The following is a 27,235-nucleotide window of genomic DNA, read 5'->3' as shown; positions in this document are numbered from 1 at the left end:
ATTGATGAATTAAATAGCGTAAAACGATGGAAATGGCAGAAAGATGTAGAGCGAAACAGAGAAGGAGCCAAGCCTCCCGCCGGTGCTCTGGAAAAGTTATTCTTCTACTAATCTGTAAAATGTACCCAATGTATAGATGCTTACAAAATGTTGAATGTCTTTCATTCACGGATTCAGGATGAAATAGTGAAATTTATAAAAATCGTCAAAATGATTACTTGGCTAAATATTTTGAGACACTACTGCTTACGTAGTTATAGATAAATAACAATGTCTGATAACACATACATATACCTTCATGATACATATTTTCATAAAAAACAATTTCGTTTACACAATTTTATAATATGGAAGGAATACTGGATAAAGAACTATAATATGAAAGCCAATTAGTATTCCAAATTGAACAACGTTTGTTACAGTATTTTTTTCAATTTTTCATAGAAAAAATGTTGATTTTTTAGATATATTGTCAGTAAAAATGCTACGGCAAACGCAATTCATATAGATGTTAAATGATAAGTAATATTTTTGTTGATTGCCCGATTTACGAAACAAAGGAGCAACAAATTTCGTTTCCTTAGGAGACAATAATCAACAAATACAAATACCACCCAAGTTACCCATCAAACACCGCAGTAACTGCCCTCTGTGATGTACCGATAACCGGTATAAACCAGATTATCTTCCCTCCCCTGGAGACAGGGTGTAGAATGTACAGGATCGTTAGATTTATGGCCGAATGCTGTTCTATCCCCTGTTCTGCCTTCCCGTTCCCCGCCGTTGATCCCCTTTTGCAAAGCCACACTCGGGTCGGTTTTGTCTTTGCTAACGCTAGCTCAATATCAACGTTGTATAATCTGGAAAAATGTATGCACGCTTTCCCCCTGTCCCCCTCAGAAAAGCGCGGTTCGTCCGAACCACTTCCCGTTCACTTTGGCCGCTATCTCGTCCAGAAAAGTCCCGGACGCAGCAACGTCTTTAAAATAAGTGTGACTTACTTTGCATAAAAAAAAAATGTAAAATGTATCACCATGCTTGCAAAATGTATCACCATCCTGTGGCGAGCGAGCGTCTTTCCACACACATAATCCTTTGCATTTATCCGTGGGGTAGCAAAGCTAAAGGAGAAGCGACCGTTGCAATAGAAGGATCACTCCGGCAGGAATCGAACGTCCCGTTGCTTGCTTGATCGCACGGTCGCGTTTTCGTCCCATATGTAGACTTTCGGCACGGGTCCGATGATGTTTTGATTGATGCCGCGCACATAACGGGAGCATACCGTTGTTTGCTCGTGCCAATATTCGCCTCCGAGGTTGCGAAAAAGGGGTTTGCACCGCCCAGCCAGTCGCCGATCCGCCTTGCACGGGCAACCACAGAAGTTCAGCTGCACCGAATGCTAATTGGATGCGTTTCGGTCAAAGAAGTGTTATTGTTTGCGTGAGGTTTCCTTTTCTTTTGTTTTTGGATCGGCGCAGAAGTGCAACTATATCCCCCGAATGTGCAGATCGCCCGATCGTTCGTAATCATCTGCGTATGATCTGGAAAATTGCACCGGAATTTTTATTGCACCGTTACGTGGTTAGCCTTCCATCTCTCCCTTTTAGGTTGGCGAGTGGGCAGTTTCATCCAAACTCCTTCCCCTTGCGAAGGAGTCCGGGATTCGTCAGAAGATTATCTAACACTGGCCCGTTTCACGCTACCGTTATGTAAGTGCCTCGTGACTCCAAGGATTTGAATGTTGGTATATGCGTCTGATCAGCCCCTCATTAGAAAGGAAAATTAGGGTGTGGAATCACTCCCACACCACATTATGCTACTATTAAAGCTGGCCAGGCTCTGATTTTGGAAACAGAATGGATAACGAGCACAAATCAAAAGAGAGAATCAAAAACCCACGACGTTTCGGTACTCCGGGGCAGAATCGAGAATAGCTTAAGGAACGGTGGAATCGTGTTCCAAATTCAGCAAGGAGTAAAAATGGACTAACAAAGTCCATGCCCATCATGGAAATGGTGGAAAATGTAAACAATTTTACGAAGAAAAGAAAATCAAAAACACATCTTCTTGAAACTAAAATTTAATGCAATAGAAAAAATCTCTTCTATTTCACGAATTGGTCGAATGTCGACGAAAGGAATGATCGACGATGAATGATCGACGCATTAAAATAAAGCACCAGCACCGTGTGCAAAGGGTGGAAAGAAAAATACACCATTAAAGGTAATAAGTATCCGGTCGGAGGCGAATGCACAAATTCGTGTGGCCGACTTCGCGCGGGTAGAGAGAAAGTAAAGGATATCAAACGGGAGAAATGCTAATCAACACGTGACGGGGCGGAATGTTGCAATGAAGTGGAAAGTATTCCAACAGGAGTGCACAGGATGTCCTCCATCGCACTCAATGGGAAAGTACTGTTATTGCATCGAATCATGCTAATGTGAGATCCGCCAATGAAACACAGGATCGTGCAGATGTAATACTTCGACATCAATTTATCTGAATGATCTTTATATGATCAATACGTTTTCGCTAGTGTCATGATAAATGTCTTAGGATTGGAATTTAACATAATGACATTTGACTATAATTGCTTACCCGCTTTTCTTTGAGAAATATTAAACAAAATATAAGTATTCTGATTTAAAATTATGGTTTTCGAATCGGTTGTTTGATTCTTCCGTTTAATTTTAGTGTGCGTTAAGTGTGTGTAACGAGTGCTTCAGAATCATTTGCATTTTATTATCTTTTCTACGGCCATTCCGGTTTATATATGACCAGTGTTCTACTTACAAAAGAAAAGTTTTCATTTGCCAAATGAATTTTTCAATTTTAAACCGTTTTTTACAATCACCTAATTTAAGTTTTTAGTCACATCACTTATGTTAAATATTTTCCAAATTAAAATTGTTACAAAACTTTATCGCTTCATCTCATCAAGATTTGGGACTCTCTCTTTATTGTATGTGTACCATCCTTATAGCTAATGTCGTAAACTAAATAGTTTATTCAATTTATAGCTCATGAAATTTAAGACAAACTCATTCTCTTCCGAATAAACATAACACTTTGCGCGTCATTTTTCCCACTCTGACACTTTGCATTAAAATAATTCCCCTAAAATAAGTTGCAAAAATGGTAATACAGTTTGTTATGTAACACTTGTGTTGCAATATACCTAATAGAATTAGATGCTGCTAAACACATAAAAAAGCATTAGCAAAGCACAGTCCTATTCAAATCGATGGTTTACTCGATGGAACAAACGAATCCCATCTGCATCGATTGTCTCCTGCAGTGTCAAATGTTCGTCCCCGTGCGTCCCATACGGTTTCTCTTGATGCATAAATAGGTTTTAGTTTTCCGCCGGGTGGCAGAGATATGACGTTTATGGCCACCCCGCTCGAGGAATTCAACGCAGAGTGAATGAATTTCAGCTCAACATAAAACTACGACGCATCGTGAAACGCACCGATCTGCGCAGTGAAAACGCATTTACTATATGTTCCGGATAATATGCTAAACCACCGCTTGGCCAGGTTTACCGATGACGTCGTACGCTTTGTAAGCTACCGAGGTAGGTTTGTAGGTTTTTTTTACCATCCGTCCGACAGGAAATGGAATCCAACAAACAACAAACAACATGCTGCCATGTGCTTTGATACGAACGAATTACGTCACGCAGCGCCTGCGCCAGATTTATGCTCGGTACCATGTTTATCGGCTCAGCAGTAGTAGTGGTGGTATACATAAAATATAACACGAATGAATTGTAGATGGAACACTTATCAGACGGCCGGTGGCTGTGGGTCAGTGTTTCACCGACGATAACGCTTGTAGGTCAGCGTGATAGGATGAATGGGTTCTGTCCGAACAAGGACTCCTGAAGCCGATCAATGGAGATATAAATTTTGTAAATTGATCATATAAAGGACATGGAAAGATCAAAAATACATCGCCTTATTGCTTTCATTTAAAAAGGTGTACTTATTTTAGGACAGCATTTTAGATAGGATTTACGAAAGCATTCAAAAGATTGCGATGCGTAAAAATAATAAATAGATGGATTATTCAAACACTTCTCAACAAACAACTTTGGATGCACTGTTTTGATGCGATTTTCGCCCGTGTTTGTACTCGTGTGGCTTACCATTTTCCACCGCCACCGAAGGAGAAGCGATCGAAAAACACCAAACAAAACGGACTTGCGCAGCCGGAGGCGCAATTCGGGACAAATCTCCAATTTATGGATTGAGGTTCTGTCGTTGCCCCGGGCCGGCCGTTGTACTAGAGGTGCTAGATTTCGCTGCAACCGTGAGGAAGGGGGAGGGGCGGACAGCATAGGTCAAATCATCACCATCGTCCCGATTGTGCTCTGTTGGCTTGGGCTCACACCAACTCAAAGGTCAACGATATGCAGCTTCTAGAAGCTGGTCCGGGCCCCCTGCGATCTCCGTCTTTCAATCCGGAGCATCCCGTAGCTTACGGCACGAACACCTGAGGGCGACCTGAATCGTCCAGGCGTGTGTAAATATCATGTAAATGTGTCCTTTTTTTAGGCCGCGAGATGGAAGAAAAGTGACCACCTCGTGAGGGGGTGACTTGTAAGTGAGTGTCTTATTCCTACACGAAAGATTCACCTTTCGCAAAACGTGCACCCCGTCGTGTGAAGAAACTATTTCCGTGTTGCCGGGGAAAATTAAATAAAATTCTGCTTTTGTCCCCAAAAACACCGGCGACCACTGGCTGGGGCCTAGGGACTAGACTAAATGCAGACAACTCTAGCAATTTGCATACTGCATCGGATCGTTACGAGTTTAGATCGATCCTCTCTCTAGGGGCAGACTAGCGGCTGTTACGCCAACCCTAACCGACACGCCAGAGCCCTACAGAACTTGACTCCAATTGGAAATGCAACGGTTCAGGCCGGTCGGTTCTCGACGGTTCTCTTCCCCATTTTAAGACGATGCGGCTGAACGCCTCTTTAGCGTCCTCCTCCATCCCACCGACCACCATTTTGTGCCCCATACGAAGGTGTCAAATCAGGGCACGAATTGAACTTATGTAAATTCTACCACTATGATTCAGCCGCAACTTTCTCCACCAGCGCACCACAACGGCCAAAGATCGTTCCTTCGCTACCCTCGTAGCCTCATTTTATGCCCACTCGCCCGGATGCGTGAGCGCTCGAAAGAGAAGGAAAAAAGGGGGTGCGAGTGAGAAGTATGACAGCTTACGGTGTCCATTTTCCGACTGCACCATTTGTGCCACGCCACACAACACAACACCAGGCCGCAGGACGCAAGACCTCATCCATAATGGACGATTTGTAAGCGCCGATCGGAGTCGGTTGTGGCCGGTGTTTGGGGACCCTTCGGTGGACCCGAACCGTAGGTCCCACGATCTTGCGTGACCCGGACCCCGATCCCGGAGGAAAGTGAGTGTGGGTCTCGGTTGTACTTGGTGACCAGGCCGGTCGGTGCCGTTAAGCCGAAAACAAACAAAAAGTAGCAAAAAGTTCACCGGTGGGTAAAACCCCGATCTCCTTTCGCGACCGATCAACATGATTGCAAATGCAAATAGGTTAGGTTAAGTGAAAACAATTTCACGAAGTGCCACTCTCGGTGGTCGAACAGATGCGATTGCAAGTCATCATGACGCACACATAGAAACACACACACACACACAGTTGCCCTTTGATTGACGGCACCATCGCCAGGGTACAGCTGGGGCGATCAACTTGCCCCCGGTGTACGATCGATGGAAAATTCCTTCCGATGTTGATCGACCATATGTGGAGGGAACGGTGGGTTCGGAGGAAATCATACGGAAAGGGTTGGGGTTGAACTCTGCAGGGGAAGCGCGCAAGTGGCCCACGAGAGGGGCGGACCATATTACGGTTAACGGACGGTTCTGCGCCGCAAACGGGATCCAAAGCGGTTCAATCAGATACGGAAGCCGGGCCTAATTTGTATTCTAATAAGTCGGTATGATCGGAACGGAACGGTCTTTCGAAGGGGTAACATTTAAAAAAAATGAAAGCAACAACAGCAAACAAACAAAACAAACAAACAACCCGACCCCGATCCGGGGTCGCATAGAAGGAGAAGAAGGTAGCAGAGGTCGGACGTTCGGAATGAAGATTATGTTACGCCAGCATCACCTCAATAACGTGACCATTTGCAGCAAGGCACCAAGTCAAGACAAAGGAAAGTAGCGCAAATGGAGGCGCATGGTGTCTCATGCAATGTGCCAATGATTGGCATGTTTAACGGTATTGGTTTTGCGTATGTTTCCTTTTTTATTAGGTTGACAAGTGATTTTGATTTCTCTGTTTTTTCTTCCGTTGAAATGTGTATTTAGATGGAAACATTAAAATGCAACATCATCAAACATATTTTACAACTGTTTTTAGTTTAAAGAAAGAACTAATCCGCAATGAACGCCACTTTAAAAATTCAATGGATATGTTAATGTCACTATGAATCAAAGTTACATTTTTTTTATTTCTGTTTTCACGTATTGTACAGAAGTTACATTTATTGTCAAAAAAATGTTTTTTGTTTCCTTAAATTTACGCACTCTCATATTTTTATAACACATGAAGTTCGCGTGATTTTACTTGATCTAAAGTCATTATATCATGTTTGCGGACAAGTTAGTCGTAATTATAATTAACGTATTTGGTCCTTCTCATCAGTTTTGAGCTAAGCATAACTTTTAAAGCGTAAATTTAACCTCTTACAATTCCTTTATTAATAAATTTGTGTATGCTCAAAACCTATTCACAACATAAACTTTAGTATAGTTGGCCAATATTTTACATCACTTCTATGCTATTTAAACTATTTATATGTTCTTTTCTACATATAAGTCTTAGCAAAATGTTAATATGCCTTATGTTATAAACTTCCACTGTATGGAAACAAGATTTTGCGGATAAAATCGGGATTTTAATGTTACCTTCACTGTGTTACCACCTTCAAAAGTGTTAGAAGAGCATACTTAAGAACCTAATGTTAAACCAGTAAGCCCACTGTGCATTTATTGATGGTCTTACTTAATCTAAGCAATTGTACTGCCAAAATCTGCGATCTGCAAGTTTCTAACCATTTATTGTGAATCCTATTTGCCTTCAAAATTTATCATCTCTCATTGTATTGCAATTTAGAATCAATCAGAGAATTTATCCATATATAATGTATCGAACCAGCCGTACGCTACGGACGTCACCAGCGTTCGATATCAGCGAAACACTGTGAATTGTTTCCGGATGCCGAAGATAACTGTCGACCTGGGAACCGTTTGTTCTATATTCATTCCAATGAAAAGAGCTCAACGCCAACGTAATAGGGGGGAGGCCGAAGATCGGAGCTCACATTTGACTTGATTGGTCCTGCACAGAGCATGTAGGGCATCTCCTGCCGGAGAGCGAAATCTTCTTTTTTTGTCCCATTCCACAAACGGTACAGCCCCACGCAAGGCATCCCCTTCTGGCGAAGTTTCGAACGAACGAAGATCCTCCGTTCGGGTTTATCCGATTTGCATAACGATTTCAATGCCGCGCAGAGTATAAAAGGTATCGCGGCCGGATCAGTTCGTATCAAATCGATCCGTCGCCTTCATCCGTGCACATTCGATCGTCTGCTGGAAAACGGGCTCGAGCTTGACCGTTGACGAACAGCATCCCCACAAGCTAAAGTCAGCCGCCCTGAATTGTGTGAATTTCACTGTGTGCTCGCTGGTGCGGATAAATAGTGAACAGTATCTTGAGAAGTCCTCGAGATCTCGTGTGAAATTCGTTCAGTGTTCATCGATCGTTTCTTTCCCGTACTGAAGACGTTATCAAGATGGATCGCATTAGCGTTACGTTGTTGAGCACAAGCAGCACCGCCTACTTGATGGTAAGCTGCCTGTTGCTAACGTTGCTGATGCTGTTGCCTGAGGTGAAGCAGAAAGTGATCGTACGTAGTGATGTGTTAAACGCGCTGAAGCAGCTGCTCACGGGGGTAGGGCTCATGTTTGGGGTGGAAAGCGAACCAGTGATTGCTCCAACCGCTTCCGAACAGCTTCCCCCGAAGGCCCCGGGACCCAAAGGCTATCCGATAATTGGAGCCCTCAAAGAGCTGAACGGGTACGAGGTACCGTATCAGGCGTTCAGTGAGCTAGGCAAGCGTTACGGAGCCGTTACGGCGCTCCGACTCGGCTCGGTCAACGCGGTGGTCGTGAACGGCATCGAGACCATCAAGGAGGTGCTCATCAACCGGGCTCAGCATTTCGACAGTCGACCCAACTTCCGTCGCTATCAGCTGCTGTTTTCGGGCAATAAGGAAAACTGTAAGTATACCTTTCTACTACTTCCGCTATGAGTGTCCGATGAGGGATCGATGTGCAAGTTGTTAACGTTTATGTTTCGCTCACTTGCAGCACTTGCGTTCTGTGATTGGTCCGAGGTGCAAAAGGCTCGCCGTGACATGCTGGTGCCGCACACATTCCCGCGCAACTTTAGCGGTCGATTCCACGAGCTGAACACGATCGTGGTGGATGAAATCGGCCAGATGCTGGGTGAGATCGGCCGCGGAGAATCACAGCAGACACCGACCATCGTCGAGATCAAACCACTTGTGCTCAGCATCTGCGCCAACGCGTTCGCCCAGTACTTCGGTAGCCACCGGTTCGAGGTGCAGGACGAACGGTTCCAGCGGATGGTGAACAACTTCGACCAGATCTTCTACGAAGTCAACCAGGGCTACGCTGCCGACTTTCTCCCGTTTCTGCTGCCACTGCACCGCCAGAACCTGAAGCGCATGGATCGGCTGGCGGAAGAGATTCGTGAGATCATTCTCGAGACCATCATCGGCGATCGGTATGAGCAGTGGGTCGAGGGAAGCGAACCGTGCGACTACGTCGACAGCTTGATCGATCACGTCAAGGGCCGGCTGGGTCCGGAGCTCGAGTGGGAGACGGCCCTGTTCGCGCTGGAGGACATCATCGGCGGACACTCGGCGGTTGGCAACTTCTTGGTAAAAACGTTCGGTTACATCGTGCAGCATCCGGAGGTGCAGGCGCGAATCCAGGCTGAAGCTGACGCAATCCTCGAGCGCCACGGTCGGCAGGTGATCGAGCTAACGGATCGTAACGAGATGCCGTACACCGAGGCCGTCATCATGGAGGCGCTGCGTCTGATCGCGTCCCCCATCGTACCGCACGTCGCTAACCAGGACAGCCATATTGGAGGTAAATATTTCTTTTCGTTTTATAAGGCGTATTGCACTTCTAAAACCAAAATAAATATTTAAGGTTTCACCGTGGCCAAGGAAACGCTCATCTTCCTCAACAACTACGACCTCAGCATGTCGCCGGAACTGTGGGACGCACCGGAGCGCTTCGCACCCGAGCGCTTCCTGCAGAGTGGGCGCTTGGTGAAACCGGACTTCTTCATCCCATTCGGAGCCGGGCGACGCTCGTGCATGGGCTACCGGATGACGCAACTATTGAGCTTCTCCATCATCTCCAATCTGCTGCACACCTACACGATTGCCCCGATCGAAGGGCATGACTATCGCGTGCCAGTTGGGTCGCTGGCGATGCCGGAAAAGTCCTACGCCTTCAAGGTAACCGCTAGGGAGTGCTAGTACCACCGCTCTACAGTAGCGTAACGCTTTCCCACACAACTTACCCGTCGTTTTAGTAGAGAGCGTATCAATACTCAACCTTCCTAATTGGCCGCTACGTGAAACAAGTACACGATCCTAAATTCAACAATGAAAAAAGCGTGTCAGGCCATAAAAAGAAACAGCTGCTGGTGTAAGGATGGGGCGGAAGTGGTCGCAATTGATCACTTTCCCCAATGCCATCGTGGCACGAGTGCGCCCTTGCTTTTCACGATACAGAACTGATTAATCGCCGGAAGTAGGGCGCACGGACACCTTCATTTTTGTCTGTACAACACATTTGCGACGCTCATTGAGTCAAAATAGGCAAATTTTTGCGGGAAGGTGTTATGATAGCGGGGCACATCAAGGAAGGCAATTTTAGATCGAAAACAACATGTACTTTGAGCCCTTTTTGACTTAATTGCACCTGGCCTACTGCGCCTGCTCAGCAACAGAGATCGAGAGTGAAATTATGTTAGTATTTTTTGTTTATTTGCTCGTAATTGTGCGTATTTATATTACCCTTGTGAATATTGAACAAACCAGCGCATGCTGCGCCGACTAGAATCGCTCGAATGCACTCGAGTTTTGCTGCTGTAGAAATTGTCATTGCTTCGCTGTGATGTTGTAAGGAACCGAGGATACTAAAGGTTGGAGTGATAGGTCCTTAGTGTGTAGTAAGTTGGCAAGAAATTGCCAATCGCGTTATGTAGGAGGTCCAACCAGCCATACGTTCGCTTGTGAGCGATTAACTGATTAGTAGGTAAAGTAGGCTGATAAAACAGAGTGACTGAACATATCATTTGTCTCTTAGAACGGAAACTGCACGACAGCTCCACTCAATTCGAAGTTTACTATCAAAACCAGTTCTAGGATTTGGTTTAGCCAAAGAAAAGCGAGGTAGACAAAAGAAACATCTCAGTGGAATCGTATCAGAATATGATAAAAAAAATTACGACATAAAATCTTTCTCAGCTTTTTAAAGTTTCATATAAAAATATGCTCAGCACTTAGCATCGGCACAACATATCAAATTATCATACCGATCAAAAACAACAAGAAGGCATAAAATCATCAATAATTGTAAGTAACTGGTAGACCAACTGTATCATCGTTAGTAAAATAGAGAACATTTCATTAAATCATGCTGTAAACAACAAATTCAATGTGTTATCTATTCATCAGTTTGAGAAATGAGAGTGCCTCCGTTTTATTAGCTCCGTTTGTGTATCTGTTGCTTCTAATTATTTTATATTTATTATAGCTATTGTAATCCTCCATTTGTTGCTGAATTAACTGACAAATTAAACAAATAGTACCTCAATCGACCATTTTGAACGTCAAAGTCGTCGCAGTGTTGTATTTACCTAGCTAGCAACATGACGTCTAGCCAAGGTATAGGCAGTGATATATGCACCTTGTGTTCGAGAAGAAATCTGCGATGTCCGTCTTTGTTGTCAAATAATGGAACGAACGTGCAAATAGCAAAGTCGTGTGAATCATTCGCGTCCGTACGCATCAAAGCGATTTCTTTTCCTGTCGAATGCGTTAAATAGAAGAGTGTCTTTTGCGACTGTTCAAATTGTTCGTGCTGCCAAAATAACGCGTGCTGGAGCGCCGTAGAAAGTTGTCGTAGTGTTGCAACATCCTTCGCGTTCGCGTAGCCCCCTGTCGCTGGTGGAAAAACAGTTACGTTTCGAGGTCGTGTCTCCTCGCGTCTGCCACACACCATAGTGGTTTTCTTTTCTACCGTCTTGTGCGCTGTGAAAAAAAACGAATAGGTGAGTAAACGAAGCGTAACTTTGCGGAGCCCGCGGAGGTGGAAGTCTCTGTGTTTTGTGCAAACTACGTGAAAAGCGTTCGCCTGAGCACGTGAAAAATCTTCCATGGCACGTATCTGCACGTCTGACCACGGAAATCTGCCCTTCCTCCGCTCGCCTGTTCGTCGATCGATCAAGCTCAGCGATTCCTAAATATTCTTTCGTTCGTTGCGAACGTATTTTCCCGACCACCAAACCCGCCACTGATATTTCCCGCGAGACAGGGAAGAAAATATTGAAAAAGATAACGACGAGTGGTCGTCGAGTGACGCAGAATTGTAGCTCCCTTGCATTAGTGTAAGCGAAAAGACCGAACCGTCCGGGGTGGCCCGACTGTGCAAACGAGATCGAACATTGAGGCAGGTAAAATGTCCGCCATTGTTTTTATTTTTATTTCGCACATACTTTTAATCGCAGTAGACAGAGGAAAACGCTTGGGAACTGTTTCGTTGCTTCCGAGTGGATGATGATGCACGGTGGCATCCGAGGTTTGTTCTGTTCGCAAATGGAACCAAATCCGTGTCGCGCTCCACCTAGCCTTGAGCTGAATTGGAATCTCGACATCTTTCTCCGGGGGTTGCAGTACATCACACGATGCATTTTCTACTTTCCCCCGCGGCGCGCGAGACATCCGTGACATTCCGGTCGTCCAATGAAGAACGTTTTGGTTTTGCTCCGTTCAGTCATATTTTCCTTTTGCAACGCACAAAGCTACCACCAGCAGTGTGGGCAGTAAAACATGCGTTGTTTGTGTGTGCCAGTGGACCCAACTTCTTTGTCCCCCGCGCAGTTGTTGTTTGCGAGAAAACCAGCCCGACGAACAAAGCGATTACTCGGATGTGCACACGAAAGTAATCCCAATTTTTCTCGACATTGATCTCGTTTTAGATACGTACAGAAGAGCAGTATATTACGATCATCTTCGGACGTCGCGAAAGAAGCCAAACCCCCCTTGCGGATCTTGGTAGAGAACGGAAGCGTAGGGTTTACGGCGCGCTTGCAGCTCTTGCAGTGAACGGCACAGGAAGTGAATCCGTGCGCATTTATTTCGAGTGTACCGTTCGGGCAAACACGCCTACACACGGGACGACGGTGCAACCAGTGTGCATTCGCGTGCCAGTTAAGCCTGCAGCAGTGGTGCAAGTGTGATTTGGTTGGTGGTGTGTCGCTCGATCGTAAACAACTGCCAGATTCTAGCCCGCTTGCCCCTTTGAAGCGGTAGAAGAACAGGCCGTAGTGTTCGACAATTTCCAGTGTTTCGTGTTTGGCAGGAGTCCACCGCGTAAGGATTCAGTGAAAACAACACACTTCCGACCGCTGTTGTGTGCTGCTGCATACCCAGCATCATACCAACACCACAAATCCACAAACAAACGAAGTAACATACACACAGCCTCACAGCGCAGAATGGCCGCAACACCTTCCAGTTCCGCCGTGCGCGCCCTGTCGCTCGAGTATAAAAGCCTTCAGGAGGAACCTGTCGAAGGGTTCCGCGTGAAGCTGCTGAACGAAGACAATCTGTTCGAGTGGGAAGTGGCCATCTTTGGGCCACCGGATACCCTTTACCAGGGTGGCTATTTTAAGGTAAGTACGCAGTGCGCCGAAGAGTATCAGCCAATTTCACACCAATGACAGTGCATAAGAGCATCATACGCGATAACTTGAAACTGGATCTTTCAAACGATGGGATGTTGAAAGTTATATTTCGCGAAGATCTTTCATCCTTCATTTTATGTTCATTGCCATCAGTTGCAGACACTGAAATACTCATCCGTTGGAGAAAAAAGCAATCACAAAGGCCCTGTGTTGCTCATCAGTTTCATTTTAGAAATTTACTTTAAAAGGTCAGCCGCTTCGTAGTAAGCTGTGTTTAATAATATTGTGGTTTTAATTATCGTCGTTTAGTGCGTATTTTATCTGGCTATAAAATGACGTTACAAACATAGAGAGAAGATTAGGTTTGCCCATACTCCATTTCTTGAAGGTCCCTCCTAAGACACATTCCCTTGGAACCACGTTGCACCCTTCGTGGGAATCGATTCGCCAACGGTTCGATAGCGATCGGCTCAGAGAATTCCCCAAAAAAGGCAATGTTTTTCATGTGCACGTGGTGCGTTCAAATAGTTCGATACAATTGCGGTTTTGACGTTCCTTGTGGAACCATTTGCTCGCAGTCCACCTTCACCGCATGCTGAACCTCCCAGAGCTCTTTGCGAAGAAACTGAACAGCCGGGACGGCTGTTCGAGATCCTCCCCTCCCTCGGGCGGACGATGATCGCGTTGTTGATGATCGCGAGCGTTGAAGGCGAATAATCGTGCTCGAATCGGCACCGTCAGCCATTCGTACGCGAGCCCGTCTGAGGTCTCTAGCGGGTTGACTCTCGCTGTGCTATGTAGCTGTAACGCCATCAAAACAACCTTGGAACCGCTCGTTGCCACAGTCGTATAACTTGCTTATCCCTTCGCCGACCACCCCTCCCAGTCTCCGGTGGCCACAACATGGGATGGAAAAAAAAGACAGCAATACGCAGAATGAACGAGCTGGAACGACAATCCCCCTCCTCCATCCTCAGAAATGATCGCCAACCGTGCTTCATAAGGGGCCGTGTTGAGCGTCTTTCGCGTGTACCTCACGGAGCTACTTTACTACTCAAATCGCATCGGACCCCACTTGTGCAATGCCGTTCGGTTCCTTATTTATGTTTCGCGTTGCAAAATGTGCGTTTTCCGGGTGTACGGGCCTTGCGGGTTATTGCGCGAAATTCAAAATAGCTGGAAAAGTTATTGATACACAGCCATTTTCCCGTGCGTCTAACTCACCATACCGCCCCTTTCCAACCACCCCGATCATTTTTATGACCACCGACAATATATTTACAGTAACCCATATACACAGCAATTGCACAACTTTCCGGTGGAATGATGATAAAAAAGCGTAGGTTTAATAGTAAATATGATTGCAGTAATTGTTTGTTCTGACTTCGATTAGATATGCCCATTCAATTTGAAGTTTAATCGTTTAAACCTGTTTTTTATTTTTCACATATTTAATATTATTGTTTGCCAAAAACAAATAAAAACCAGATAAATTATTCGAAGACACATTTATTGTCAATACTTAACTTATATTCAATCTATCTGGGATAGTTTACGTGGAATTATGATCATTTCAAATATTCAAACATTTGTCACAGTGTTCTGTGTTCAGCTTGTATTTTAGCAAAAGTTGTCAGCTTCTTGGCAAGTACCCCCGACGCATCAACCATTTTGAATCATTTTGGCTCAAGACAACCGTATGCTCCCATTCTTTTTCTTGATCAGAAAACAGATGTTCACACACTCGAAGACACGAATCTCGCCAAACCAGAGAAGCGCGGGCTTGACATCAATTTGGGGTTATTTGCTCTTGCGGTAGTGTATTTTCCTTTGAGGTGTTAGATGTCCACCTGGTCTAAGAATCGCGTGAGGAAGGCTATGTTGTTGTGGCGTGATCATGATGACGCGTGCGATCGATCGATCTATCGTTCGGTTCCTATTTAGTGTTCGGCTTGGAACACAACCAAAACCAAGTACCACTACATCTTTCTAATAAATGTAAATGTTTGGCTACTACTACTTGTTGCACGCTGTCGTCCCTTCGGGCACCCTTGAAGCCCGGTGACCCGATGCGGAAGTGCAGTATTTCCTTAAAATCTAACCCACCCACTGACCGTCTCGTCGAACTACAAACAACCGTGCTGAGCCTTTGGCTTGGTGGTCGATAGATTATTGGGTTGCGCATCAGTGTTCTGCCTCTTCTCGGCTCTTCGCTCCCAGCCACCTTCAACCGACCCCGCGAAAAAATCATCTATTTTTAGAGCGTTAATTGATTATTCCGTTTTTATTTCTTCGCCGTCCTCCCACGGCGTACGGGAAAAAAAGGATTTTCTCTTGCCTATCGTCCCGTCGGAAGTGCTTATTGTCACTGCAATGCATATGTTTCGGGAATCTAAAACCAACAGAACCCGAAAAAGAAATCACTCCGTCCCAACAGGAGGCATAATCCTTTTGCTATGCTTTTATACATGTCCTGCATGCTAATGTGTGCTTTTATTTCCTTCGTATGTATTGTATGCAGTAATCGGATGTCATTGATTGAAGCACTGCTGAATGGAAAAATCTGTTCCATTGTCTTTCTATCGAGCAAACCCATCGGTGAGCCTTTTCGCAGTGCAACCGAACGTAAAATTTTCGAAATGAAGTATTTTCCTTTAGTTGAGTTATCATATTATTTTAAGAATCACTATGACCTGTAAGTTCATTGTTTTGAACAACTTTCGTCCTTAGTAAATATTTCAACTATTGTGAATTGTACCAAGTTCATTTTGATATGAACATTGCGTAACAACTGTAGTAGTTGTAGTAAGACTGATGTCAACTAACTACTATTAGAAGAGTTGTGTCATAAAAAATATTTGTCCCTGCTCTTTTCAAAGAACGGCGGTTCGAATAAGATAAAGATATTTCTTAGTTTACGAATGCACCTACCAAATCAAATACGGGTTTCTGTTTGGCATAACAGTCCCTAAACTGTTGAACGCATCTTAGTAATCCATGTCTCTCCTATTTTTGTTCCCCCAGGCTCACATGAAATTTCCTCCCGACTATCCATATTCGCCTCCTTCGATAAGGTTCTTGACAAAAGTTTGGCATCCCAATGTCTACGAGGTAAGTGTGCTGCTTCCAAAGCAAATAAAAAAGGTGTACCATGCATAGCATCTAACAGTGTGGTTTCCTTCTGTTTCCCTTAGAATGGCGATCTGTGCATATCGATCCTCCATCCGCCGGTCGACGATCCGCAGAGTGGTGAGCTGCCCTGCGAACGATGGAATCCGACCCAAAACGTGCGCACCATCCTGCTGTCCGTGATCTCCTTATTAAACGAACCGAACACCTACTCGCCAGCCAATGTCGACGCGTCCGTCATGTACCGAAGATGGCGGGATTCACACGGCAAAGACAACGAGTATCCTAATATCATAAGGTAATGATGATAAGGGGTTTCGGATTTGTTCAAGCATTTTGTTTAAACATTCATCTTTTATTCTTCGCACTTTAGACGACAAGCACAAGCCGCCAAAGCCGAGGCGGAGAAGGAGGGAATCATCGTACCGCTCACACTAGAAGAATACTGTATCAAGTCGAAAACGAAACCTCCCGGACAGGAACCACAGGTAAGGAATCGAAGTAATGATGTTTTCCACATTAATCTTGCTGTAATGGACTTTTACCACGATTTGATAGAGCAATTTAAGTCAAACCATCGTTAACACGTTAAGCGCTACGTCGGCCCCGTGGGGCCGACAGTGTTCTTCCCCGTAAGCCGGCGTCGGTTTGCTCGGACCGACAGAACCCGTTAGATAGGACGGCGTTTCTACGAATTGCTGGCAGAACGGAAAGCAGTGCAATTTGGGCATATCGCTTAACGTGTTAACGTACTTGCCATCTACCAATTAATTCCGCTAAGTGTATAACAATAAAAAATGGACTACCTAAATCTCTACTTTAACCAAAAATCTATGACCGCTCGAGAAGGGAACAGTTTGTAACCGCATCCTCAACACGTGAGATCTCTCAAAACTTCCTTATCTGTTTATTATGGCAGCCAAGTTTCACAATGCAATGGTGCTGATAAATGTTTACCATGTGCTGCCCTAGTGTTATTTATTCGTAGGATGAACACTGTTTGCGTATCGGCCAATGATTTCTACTGACCTGTGAAGCACAAACGAAGGTCGTACCGCCGCATGTAAATTCAATAAGTGTGTTGGAAAATTACATTACTAGTCAGCAATTAATTACTCAAATCGACTCACAAAAAAAACAACACCATCTTTAAAAACAATTAATTATTATTCCAATTGCCATGCGAACCGCATTTGAACGATAACTACGAAACTCTTTTTAAGAATGTTTTATTTTTTGGTGTGTGCAGGAGAGCATTTTTTCGTATTGCTTATATTTTTGTTTGCGAAACAATACACGGCTGTATTAGGTTTTGTAGCTCTTGTTACAGTAGAAATCACAAACAATTGTAGGAAAATCGCTGAAGTTCTTCTAAAACTCGAGAATATAATCAAATCTAATCAGAACTTAAAAAAGTCTGTTGATATAAAAAAAAACAATACTGTACAATTTTTACCTTTTTCTTCCATTTTCAGCTCGATATGACCGACTTTTACGACGACGACTACGACCTGGACACGGAGGATGACGATAACGCGTCGGTCGAATCGTACGCCGACGACAGTGGCAACGGAGAATCATAACGAGCTCATCGTGCTGCTCCTCAACAAACGGTGGCCGTGTGAGAACGTCAACCAAACATCAATGCAATTCATGGACATGTAGCAAAACAAAAAAAGAAAGGGAAAATTTAGGAGACGACTATCGGAGATACACGGAGCGCGTGATAGAAGTGTAGGAAGGGAGAGTAACAGTCGGAAATCGGAACCCTTTGGGTAAACCCCGCCCCGTCTCTAGTGTGCGGTGCAATCAATGGGCCCAATTCGAGAACGGGAGCCTAGAACAACAAACCTAGAGAGGAAGGGAATCGGATGCCGCGAATCTAGTAACCCATGGGACGAGTTTCCGAACGTTTCAGTACCATGTTTGCCCACTCAGAGAAAAGTATTCTTCCAAATCGACGGCGGGACAAATGCTGCGCGACGCTACAAATTTAAAGTTCCCACAGAGTTTCTGAGAATTTTTTGTTCATTTTCGTATTATAAATTATTGATGATTGTCATGTCTGTATAGCTCCAGCGAAAGGGAAGAAAGAAACAATTGAAAATAGAGGAATACGGTCAACAATCGTGCAAGTAAATTGTAAGTTATCGCTATCTTAGAATTGAGTTTCATTTTGTATTGGCATGGTTCTCCCCTCTTGTCTCGTAGTTTGCTGCAAGATAAAAAGTATCAACATCTCGCTCAACCGTACATGATCAAAGAGAAACAGCAAGAAAGTTAGTTAATGCAAATACATACACCACAATCCCATGCAAAACAAAAAAAAGAAACAAATAAGAAAACGGACTTATTGCAATGATGGTAGGGCTGCTGCGATTCTTGAGAGTGATTAATTATGTTCAATTAGTCTTGGGGTAAGGTTTGTTACGAAAGACCAGAAAAAAGGTACTGGCCGCTACCGCGCGACGGCTTTGAGGTAGAAAGCTCTATACAAGAACTGATCTGCGGCCGACGATTACAAACGAACGAGTGAAAGCGGCAACCAGCAATTGAATTTCTATCGTAGGTACAAAATGGTGATCAAAGACGAAACCACTGACCCCAAACCCACGCGTAACGGGGAAGCATGGTCTTCTACACTCGTGCAACAGTAAGGATAAAGAGCGGAAGGATTAACAAATCACATGTATTACTCTATCGTCGCTATATATATAAACACACATACACGAAATGAACCGGAAGGCTACCGAAGGATCAGCCTGAAAGCCAATCGAACCCAATAATGTGTAATGTATGTGTTCCCGGGCCGGCAGGCTGAGAATCGTATCCGTAGTGGTACGCTCGTTCGATATCGAGCGCGATTTGATTTGAGCACGACAAGCAACGAGGGGATAAATAATGAAATGTAAAATGCATCAGCAACATCAACTACATACGGTAATATTAAAACCGGCGCATATGCGATTATAAGTAAGACCTACAACACTCGGCTTGGTGATGATGATGAGCGTAAGACAAATGGAATATAAATAGTTGCTTATTCTTAAACGAAAGCCTTTTTTTTAATTTTCCTGCTTAGTGTTCCTTCCGTATTCCGTATGATCACACAGGTATTTTTCTTCATGTATTTTGCTTTGTTTTCCCTCTACCGACACGGTGCTCTCGTCTAAGGTACTTCTACATGAATGGCAAACATTAACGTTGGCCGGTGAGAAAATTATTATTTGCTGGAGGGTTGCATGTGTATCGGGCTGTGCTGTCTCTCGGAAAAAACATGCAAATGCGAAAATGAACCCATGAAAATGTCTAACGTCTTACTTTGTTAATGATTTATGGAAAGTATCAAGTTCTTCTCTCGACACGAAAGGCAACACAGTGATTATCAAAGTAACCAATGGAAGCGTAAAAATGAAGTTTACGTTACTTTACGGTACGGTTACATTCTTCCTTGTGTTTGCAGTTTGTGCTTCATGTAGTAGTGCGTTTAACCCACCTGTTCGAGCCTATCCAATGTAAATACAACTCAAATGTGCACTGCAATTATCTTTATTTTTAATATCGTTTCGTTGCTTCCGATCGTTCCGCATTCTTCTTGTAACCCCATCTTCTGATGCTGCTTCAGAGGCTCTGGTACGTAAATCTGATTTCTATGTTACGAAAGTTCACATCAAACCATTAGACGATAGAAATATTAGCTGGGACTTTGGGAGGATGAAAAAAAAACAAGAAAATACCATAGTCCAAGGTTGGACGGAGATAGAGAGTAGAGCATTGGATGTTCGTGTAGTTTTATGCCAGAGCACACGCGAGAAGATAGCAGATTCAACGGAACTTACAGTACGCCGAGTAAAGAAAACCTACATACATTACTAGAAGCAATATATATAGAAAGTATCTTGAAGTTGGCGATTTTTTTATTTAACAAAAGTGACAAAACTCATACGCACGCATAAAGCAGCAGTTAACCCGTTGGCGCCAAATGTAAGCGAGAATACACATTACATAATGAATGCAGGATGTGGTTGAAGAACGACATGCGCCTGCAGCAGTTTGTCGATTATCAACATAGTAGATTAAGGAGTTTGTGTCGCCGTTGCTCTAAAAACGGTCAACAAAACAAAAAAAAAACATGAAACCGACACAGGATTTCAGCAAAGTAACCGTTGCCCCGTGTGTACCGGAATGAAGCGCCAAACACTTTGAACACGGGTCGAATCCTGTAGACTTACGAATAAAATAAAAACAAAAAGAAAGACACATTTGCCACCCTTGCGCGTAAATAATAAATTGAACTGCGTTTAGTTCCACCGTCATCAATTTATGGATAATTGTTTAAATGAAAAGAAGAATGTTCAAAAAAGGGGATTTTATTCCGATAGTTTCGTTCCGCGTGGCAACGTTGCAGCAATCGTCGATTAAAGTGGATAATTTTCTTCTCTCTTCTTTGCAGGTAAAAAATGGAAACAGAATTTAAATAGATTTATGTTATTTTGTAAGGATATATTTTAATCTGTTTAATCAAATATATTTTCCGAATTTGAGCGACTGAAACACCTATGTTACGTTTAGTAAAGGCAACAACAGAGAAAGGCTAAGGGCAACCTAAGGAAGTAGTATGTCAATAAAATTAATTTTATTTGAAACACAAAGTTGTACAAGGGAATAACTGGGGTTATTTGAGAAACTTGAAACCCAAATCTAATAGTCAAAGTGACCGAAATATACTCGAGGTTGGAACATGATGGTCATCGTTGCTCAAAGTAAACACATATGGTTTTTCTTGTTCATGATTGGTTTATTTTTTGTTTAATTCTCGTTCAGATCATATTTACTTCGTTCCAATCGGTGCTTCTGTTGTTTAATATGGTTCCTTTTTAAAGTCAACGACGCATTAACACTCGAGGGGACCAACATCGTTACGAACACGAGAGGATATCATCATACATTTAACACGAATTTCAAAGCGTCCGCAATTTGCTTTGTCCTTTCATTTTGGAAGGGCGTGAGAACTATATTAGAACGATGTGTTTTCATAGAAAAAATAGAACTTTAAAAAAAAAACTAGTGCATGTAAAGTCGACCATTTGTTGTTCGTTTCGTCAGTGTTCTTTCTCGTTTCTTGTCTCCTTCGATACACAGTGCTTTTGTTGCTGTTGTTTGTTTTTTGATAGTCAAATGAGGATCTTCGAAGAAAATGCATGCATAAAGCGGGCGCGTTTTGGTTTTTTTTCAAACAAATTTAAAAATGTTCGCGCTTTTTTACACACATTCACGTCGGGATGTCGGTTAGATGGGTCGATTTCACTTTCGCTTACAAAGATAAGGTCGCACAAAATCATAGCAATGCTACTTAATATTTACTTCGATCCACTACACATATCATCCTGTAGCCGTGGGAGGGGGGGTTGTACAATCTTAGTTGTTATCCTTTTGCGTTGTTTGGCTGTTGTTTGTATCTTGCCTATCTCTGTATGTGTATCCATTTATAACGCCGATGCTAATGACCATGGTGATAATAAGCAACATACAAGACGAGTCGCACAACGATCATCACACAATACACTACTGAACGAGTTAATCTGATCACTTCCTACGGCCCTGTTCCGGGTTCCCTATCCCCTCCCTGTTTGCTTTGCGTGATACACCACCGCCATCGTCGTGCTACGTTTCTTCGGAACAGTATCAACTGATGCGCGCCTTCTTGTGCCTGTCCACCTAGCTCTGGTCCATCGAGAGGTCACGCCCGTCGACGTTGTTGTTGGTCAGCACGGACGAATCCTTCTGTACCGATTCGAGCAGCGGCTGCAGCTCGGACGAGCTGCGGATCAGTATCAGAAACTCGGCCAGGTATATATTTTTATCTGAAAAAGTACCAAAGCAGATGAGAAGGTGTGGAAGCGAAACGTTGTAATCTCAATTAAAACACAAAGCAAACTTTGATTTCTTCGTTGCTATGGTTGCTTTGTAAGGAAGGAAATACTACTACTACTTACCAGCCTTAGGAATTTGAAGCAGGGCGGCCACTGCACGCAATGCCGATCGCTTAAGTTCGTCCTGCTTTTCGTATTCTTGCTTCACCGAGTTGGCTTTGACCTTCAGTGTGCAGGTTGCCCTTAGCGGTTCCACGAATTGATCCAGCTCTGTCGGAAGGGATGGTATGAATTAAAACAAACGTTCCCTCCGCTCACTGTGCTTCGGTACTTACTCTGCAGCACAGCGTTCGGGCAGAGAGCAGCCAACCGCGCGGTCATGAGATACGTAAGCATCTTAATATCGTAGTGGTCGCGCAGGCCGGCCTGCACGTGCTCGAGAAACTGCATGATGTCGACACGATCGAGACCCTGCTCCAGCAGCGTGTACATGCACTCGAAGGCCGCTTTCCGGATGTCCAGCCCATCGTCGACGGTGTGTTTGAATGGGCCCATCTCCACCTCGCGGATCAGCTCCTTCTTGACCTTCGTCTCGGAGTACAGCTGGGGCAGCAGTTCGGGCAGCAGATCGCGCACCAGGCTCGGTTTGTTGTGTACCGCCGAGTTGAAGGCGACCAGTGCGACGCGCCGCACCGACGGTTCCGGGTCCTGCAGGGCGAACAGGAACTGGCCGATGCACTGCCGCAGCAGCGGATCGATCGGTTGCGGCTGATCGGAGATGGTGAACTTGATGGCCGACACGACGGCCGTACGCATCAGCGCGCTTTCACTGCGCAGCGCCATCTGGAGCCGAGGCAGCAGCTCCTCGGGGTTGACCAGCACGAGCTTGCCGAGACATTCGGCCACGACGTTGCGTGAACCCTCCTCCGAGCACTCGCAGTGCTTGAACAGCTGCGTCCAAATCGAGGGAACCGAGGGGAGCAGTTGCTCCAGGCCGGCCTTACTGGTCGACAGCGATGAGATGACTTCTTTCAGCGAGTGCAGTAGCAGATACTGCCGCTTCGGCTGGGCCTCGATCTCCGCCAGTATGAAGGGCAGATAATGGTTCAGATTGCCGACCGCGATCGCACCGAGAGCATGGCTGGCGGCTCCTTTTACATCCTCGGACGATGCTGAGAAGCAGTTAAGGATCGTTTGTGCCAGTGTGTCGATGGATTGCAGATTGCTACAATGGAGGAAACAGTGAATATCCAAACAAAACGTGGGACTAACAAATAAATCTACTTACAAGTGACGGCCAATTTCACCGATCGTTAGCAGATAGAACATCAGGTGCGAGTCGTTACGTCGGTTTTGAATTTCACGCAGAAACTCGCCGGCCACCACAAGCGCCTCGTTCGGCACCTGCAGCGTTAGGGCGGCGATGCATTTGGCCAGCGAGTGGTACGCCTGCTTGTGCAGCGGAGCACTGCCCACGTGCAGCTGCTGGTTGTACACCGGGTTCATCAGCATGGCCAGCAGGTGCCGGTAGCCGAGCCCCGGCAGTTGTGCTTGCACGAGCGCTTGGAACAGCTTCAGCGTGCAGTTAAGTGCGGTTCCCTGTAGCAGCGGCGACCGGACGAGTGTCATCACCTCCTGCAGGATCTGTTCGTGCACGCCAATCAACGCTTGCGGCTGCTGGCGGGCAACCGAGGTGAGCAGAACGAGCGAAAGCTGCGCCACGTGCAGATCCGACTCGCTCAGCAGTGGTGGAACCTCGGCTACGGCGTTGCGCAGTAACAGCGGCTCGATAAACTGGCTGTAGTGTGACACGAGCGTGTCGAGCAGTGTGAGCGAGTTAAGTTTGAGGGCGCGTTGATTTTTGCGCAGGAACGACCCGAGCACCGGGATCACTTCCGCGATGATCGGACTAAGGTTGACACGGAGTGGCGAAGCGGCGATCATCGTGAGCGCCTTAACCGAGCTGAGTCGCGTCACTTCGTTGCGCAGACGCTCCATGAACAGTGGCAGGCAGGTGACAAGCTCGGGCTGCAACACGTCGCCCATGTTGGCGATGATCTGACCCATGCAGGCAATCGCACGCTCCTTAACCTCCTGATCGACCTCGGGCGACCGGAGCTTCTGCAGGGTGCTCGTGTACAGCTGCGAAACATACGGAGTGAAATCGAACGTGGAGGCGGCCGCTGGAGCCGTCGCTGGCACATCGACGGGACGAATCACCTTCACGAGCTGCTGCAGCACCAGCAGCGCTTCGGTGGCAATTTTGTAGAACGGATCGAACACCGCGTTCACGACGAGCGGCACGAGGATTTCGATGTGCGCGTGGAACACCTGGGGATTGTGGCCGACGAGCATGCAGTACACGAACCCGAGCGCATCGATCTTCATGTTCGAGGTGGAGTTTTTGTCGTTCAGCGAGTAGTGTATGCCGTTCATCAGCTGATCGATGTGATTCGAAAGGGCCCCCGGCAGTGCATTGAGCAGCTCGCGCAACAGCAGAAAACAGTCCTGGCGTGTTTTGACCGATTTTTCGCGCATCAACGGCTGCACCGCCTTCACGATCGTTGGCACCTGATCCTGGAGCATCGCGATCGGACCCGGGATTTGCTCCATCGAGTCCGGATCGTGTCCCAACAGATCGTCACCCATCGGGCGGGTCGATTTCAGCAGCGCAATGTACGCGTGGAATATGTCTGACTTAACGTTCTCTTCGCGTTCTGTAAGGGAGGGGGGGAGTAAGAAAATCACAATTTTAAAATGGTTGTCTAAATAAAAGCACACAGTAGGCGCGATGATGTACCCTTGAAGCGTGCGATAAGGGCCGGGGAGAGGGTTTTGTAGAATTCCTCCAATAGCTCGTGTCTGGTAGAGATGACCGACTCCAAACACTTTGCGGCCGATCGGCGCACCTTCCAGCTCATGTCGTCATCGTCACTGTACTCTTCGCTGTCAATTTCCTCGTCGTCTTCCATGTCCATCGAATTTCCCGCATCACCATCGTCCGCCTCGTAGTTGTAGTTGGGATCGTACGTAATGTACTTTAAACAAAGGTCGACGATCTGTGAAACAAACGTAATGTATTATCTAGTTTAGTTTTGCTATGTAAACCCATCTTCCGGTAAGTGCAAAAGGTCGATCGGGTGAGGTTTGTAAATTTTGCCTGACGAATTACTCACCGTCGGAATATGTGGCATGATCGCTTCCGGGCAACGCTGCACAAATGCTTCGCACGCCTGCAGACAGAACTCCCGCAGCTCATCGTCGTCCCGCAGGCTGTACTGGTTGAGCAGAAACATTACGCGCTCAATGTGATTGCACAACCGGTGCCCCGCCTGCCGGCAGATCGCGGCCAAACATTGAATGTACGTGCGAATGGTGCCCGGATTTTGTGGCTTCTCCAGCCCATCCAGCAGATGTTCGATCACCTTGTTGTACGCGTTGTTGTTGCAGGTGGTGAGCAGGTGGGACAGGGCGACGATTGTACGCTTGCGGACCGCCTGCCGGGCTGAGCCGAGCTGCGGCACCAGTGCCTTCAGAATTTGCTCATGGAACGGCACAAGCAGATCGCCAAAGCGCGATAGCAAATCGGAAAGGATGTCGAGTGCCTCGAGCTGAACCGACACGTCCTCCTTTTCAATCGCCACACTCAGCTTGCCGGTGATCCGCTGGCAGACGTTCGGCACCAGCGAGTTAGAGGACTGTGGCAACTCCGATATGACCGTCTTCAGCCCTATGCTGGAAATGTCGCGCAGCTGTTCGTTGTTCGACACCATGTTGGCACACAGCAGATCGACGATCGTTTCCACCTGGTTTTCCTTCACTTTGTTTACCAACGGACCGAGACTAGAAGTAAAACGGAGTCAACAATTGCATGAGTAAAGTTTTACTTAATTTTTTTTAAAGAATTTAAGAAAAAGATATTTTGCCAAACAAACAAAACATTCACCAACGAACATTTTTGTTTTGATGATTTGCAAATAAACACAGCCAAATTCATAACCTCACTCTTAAGGCACCCGCTTTTATACCGCATACGTACCATTTCACGGCCAAATTTTGCACCTCGCCGTTCTTGTCCTCCAGCAGACGGAGCACCATACGGACAACCTTTTTCTCCGACTCATCGTCGAGCTTGATGCTATCCTTCTGTAGCTCCGTCATCAGATCGTTGGTCGCCATGAAGCGAAAGTCCTTATCGTTGGAAGTCATCTGGAGATAAACAACGCAAAAATTATCAAAAATGATGCTTTTACGCGAAAATACAACTGTGTGGCGAGTTTAATCCCACAACCAGGAGATACGAAAACAAGATTATGCTTAGTACAAAAACAAAAGCTAGCCATGATTCGATACGTAGCAGAAAGGGGGAGAGGTAGAATTTTCTACGCCTGCCTATCGATAATTTCGTCCTGGTTGTGGTAAACATAGCAGTAAATACGGTCACTCTGATGCATTTGATTTTACCTTTTCCAGCAAATTTGCTATCTGGTACGACGCCATGCTGGTGGCTGTAGAGATTTCCTCTCAGGTTGTTGGCAGCTCGGGTAAAATTTGCGTGTTGTTGAGCTGGGTTGAAGATACACACGCAATGAAAAACACGACACTTGGGATGCGCTACCGTGGCCGTGAGGTGTTCGTTTCGCCCGAAAAAATCGTTTACTTAATCAACACGAGCGCGAGAGCTTTCACATGCGACTTCCGATAATATATATTGCTATATTTTCGTCACCGATGGAAAGAGTCCAGGCACACAAAAAATCGCGATAATTCGGAGCAGTCGGAATGACAATTTCACAGGCAGCGGTAGAACAACGAAGAATGACTCTTCAGGTACGGCTGACAAACGTCGTGTACGACCTCTCGGGATGACAGGAAAAGCACACCAACGCACCGTGGTTGTTTTCTTTCGGCGCCTCTTCGCTTTCCTTGGGCCGGCAATGCCACAAAGATTGAAGGAACAGAATCGCGAAACTTATGCGTATGCTACCGCGATTGCTAATGAAAACTCGTTCCTTCTGTGCTTCTTTGGCTAGTTCGCTTGAACGATGCACGAACGAGCGATCGGCCGTCCGGTATCTTCCTCGTATTCTGTCCGTAATCTCCTTTTTCGATTAGTCACAATGGGTGTACACGGTTGTTTCTTTTTCTTTGCAAATAGACT

The 27,235-nt window shown here is 45.5% G+C and overlaps 3 protein-coding genes across 3 annotated transcripts; 2 read left to right on the top strand and 1 right to left on the bottom strand.

Annotated features, from left to right (window-relative positions):
- Nucleotides 1–7,850: 7,850 nt before the first annotated feature.
- LOC131263624 (cytochrome P450 307a1-like) lies at nucleotides 7,851–9,635 on the top strand. Its single transcript, XM_058265854.1, has 3 exons — nucleotides 7,851–8,337; nucleotides 8,428–9,237; nucleotides 9,301–9,635. The coding sequence occupies exons 1-3, from the start codon at nucleotides 7,851–7,853 to the stop codon at nucleotides 9,633–9,635; spliced, it is 1,632 nt and encodes a 543-aa protein (XP_058121837.1).
- Nucleotides 9,636–12,371: 2,736 nt separating this feature from the next.
- Nucleotides 12,372–20,810, top strand: LOC131263034 (ubiquitin-conjugating enzyme E2 R2). The gene is made up of 5 exons (XM_058265163.1): nucleotides 12,372–13,060; nucleotides 16,097–16,183; nucleotides 16,267–16,499; nucleotides 16,575–16,689; nucleotides 17,677–20,810. The coding sequence occupies exons 1-5, from the start codon at nucleotides 12,884–12,886 to the stop codon at nucleotides 17,782–17,784; spliced, it is 720 nt and encodes a 239-aa protein (XP_058121146.1). The 5' UTR covers nucleotides 12,372–12,883; the 3' UTR covers nucleotides 17,785–20,810.
- A 175-nt stretch (nucleotides 20,811–20,985) lies between these two features.
- On the bottom strand, nucleotides 20,986–27,142 carry LOC131266915 (cullin-associated NEDD8-dissociated protein 1). Its single transcript, XM_058269605.1, has 8 exons — nucleotides 26,539–27,142; nucleotides 26,114–26,283; nucleotides 25,251–25,917; nucleotides 24,875–25,133; nucleotides 23,363–24,791; nucleotides 22,410–23,299; nucleotides 22,198–22,344; nucleotides 20,986–22,065 (listed from the first exon to the last, which is right to left on the bottom strand). Exons 1-8 carry the CDS (start codon nucleotides 26,572–26,574, stop codon nucleotides 21,920–21,922), a joined length of 3,744 nt encoding a protein of 1,247 aa, XP_058125588.1. The 5' UTR covers nucleotides 26,575–27,142; the 3' UTR covers nucleotides 20,986–21,919.
- Nucleotides 27,143–27,235: the final 93 nt, after the last annotated feature.

The sequence above is a fragment of the Anopheles coustani genome, chromosome 2 (genome assembly GCF_943734705.1).
Source record: "Anopheles coustani chromosome 2, idAnoCousDA_361_x.2, whole genome shotgun sequence".
NCBI lineage: Eukaryota > Metazoa > Arthropoda > Insecta > Diptera > Culicidae > Anopheles > Anopheles coustani.
The sequence above is the reverse complement of the archived record's forward strand: the minus strand, read 5'-3'. Positions and strand labels throughout refer to the sequence as shown.

What these genes read in the sequence shown, in the direction of transcription:
- LOC131263624 (XM_058265854.1), top strand. Translation starts at nt 7,851, where the DNA reads ATGGATCGCATTAGCGTTACGTTGTTGAGCACAAGCAGCACCGCCTAC. An exon ending in TTCGGGCAATAAGGAAAACT is followed by an intron (nt 8,338 to 8,427) that starts GTAAGTATACCT and finishes GCTCACTTGCAG; the next exon opens with CACTTGCGTTCTGTGATTGG. An exon ending in CCAGGACAGCCATATTGGAG is followed by an intron (nt 9,238 to 9,300) that starts GTAAATATTTCT and finishes TAAATATTTAAG; the next exon opens with GTTTCACCGTGGCCAAGGAA.
- LOC131263034 (XM_058265163.1), top strand. Translation starts at nt 12,884, where the DNA reads ATGGCCGCAACACCTTCCAGTTCCGCCGTGCGCGCCCTGTCGCTCGAG. An exon ending in ACCAGGGTGGCTATTTTAAG is followed by an intron (nt 13,061 to 16,096) that starts GTAAGTACGCAG and finishes TTGTTCCCCCAG; the next exon opens with GCTCACATGAAATTTCCTCC. An exon ending in GAGTATCCTAATATCATAAG is followed by an intron (nt 16,500 to 16,574) that starts GTAATGATGATA and finishes TTCGCACTTTAG; the next exon opens with ACGACAAGCACAAGCCGCCA.
- LOC131266915 (XM_058269605.1), bottom strand. Translation starts at nt 26,574, where the DNA reads ATGGCGTCGTACCAGATAGCAAATTTGCTGGAAAAG. An exon ending in TAGCAAATTTGCTGGAAAAG is followed by an intron (nt 26,284 to 26,538) that starts GTAAAATCAAAT and finishes GTTTATCTCCAG; the next exon opens with ATGACTTCCAACGATAAGGA. An exon ending in TCATGCCACATATTCCGACG is followed by an intron (nt 25,134 to 25,250) that starts GTGAGTAATTCG and finishes TTTGTTTCACAG; the next exon opens with ATCGTCGACCTTTGTTTAAA.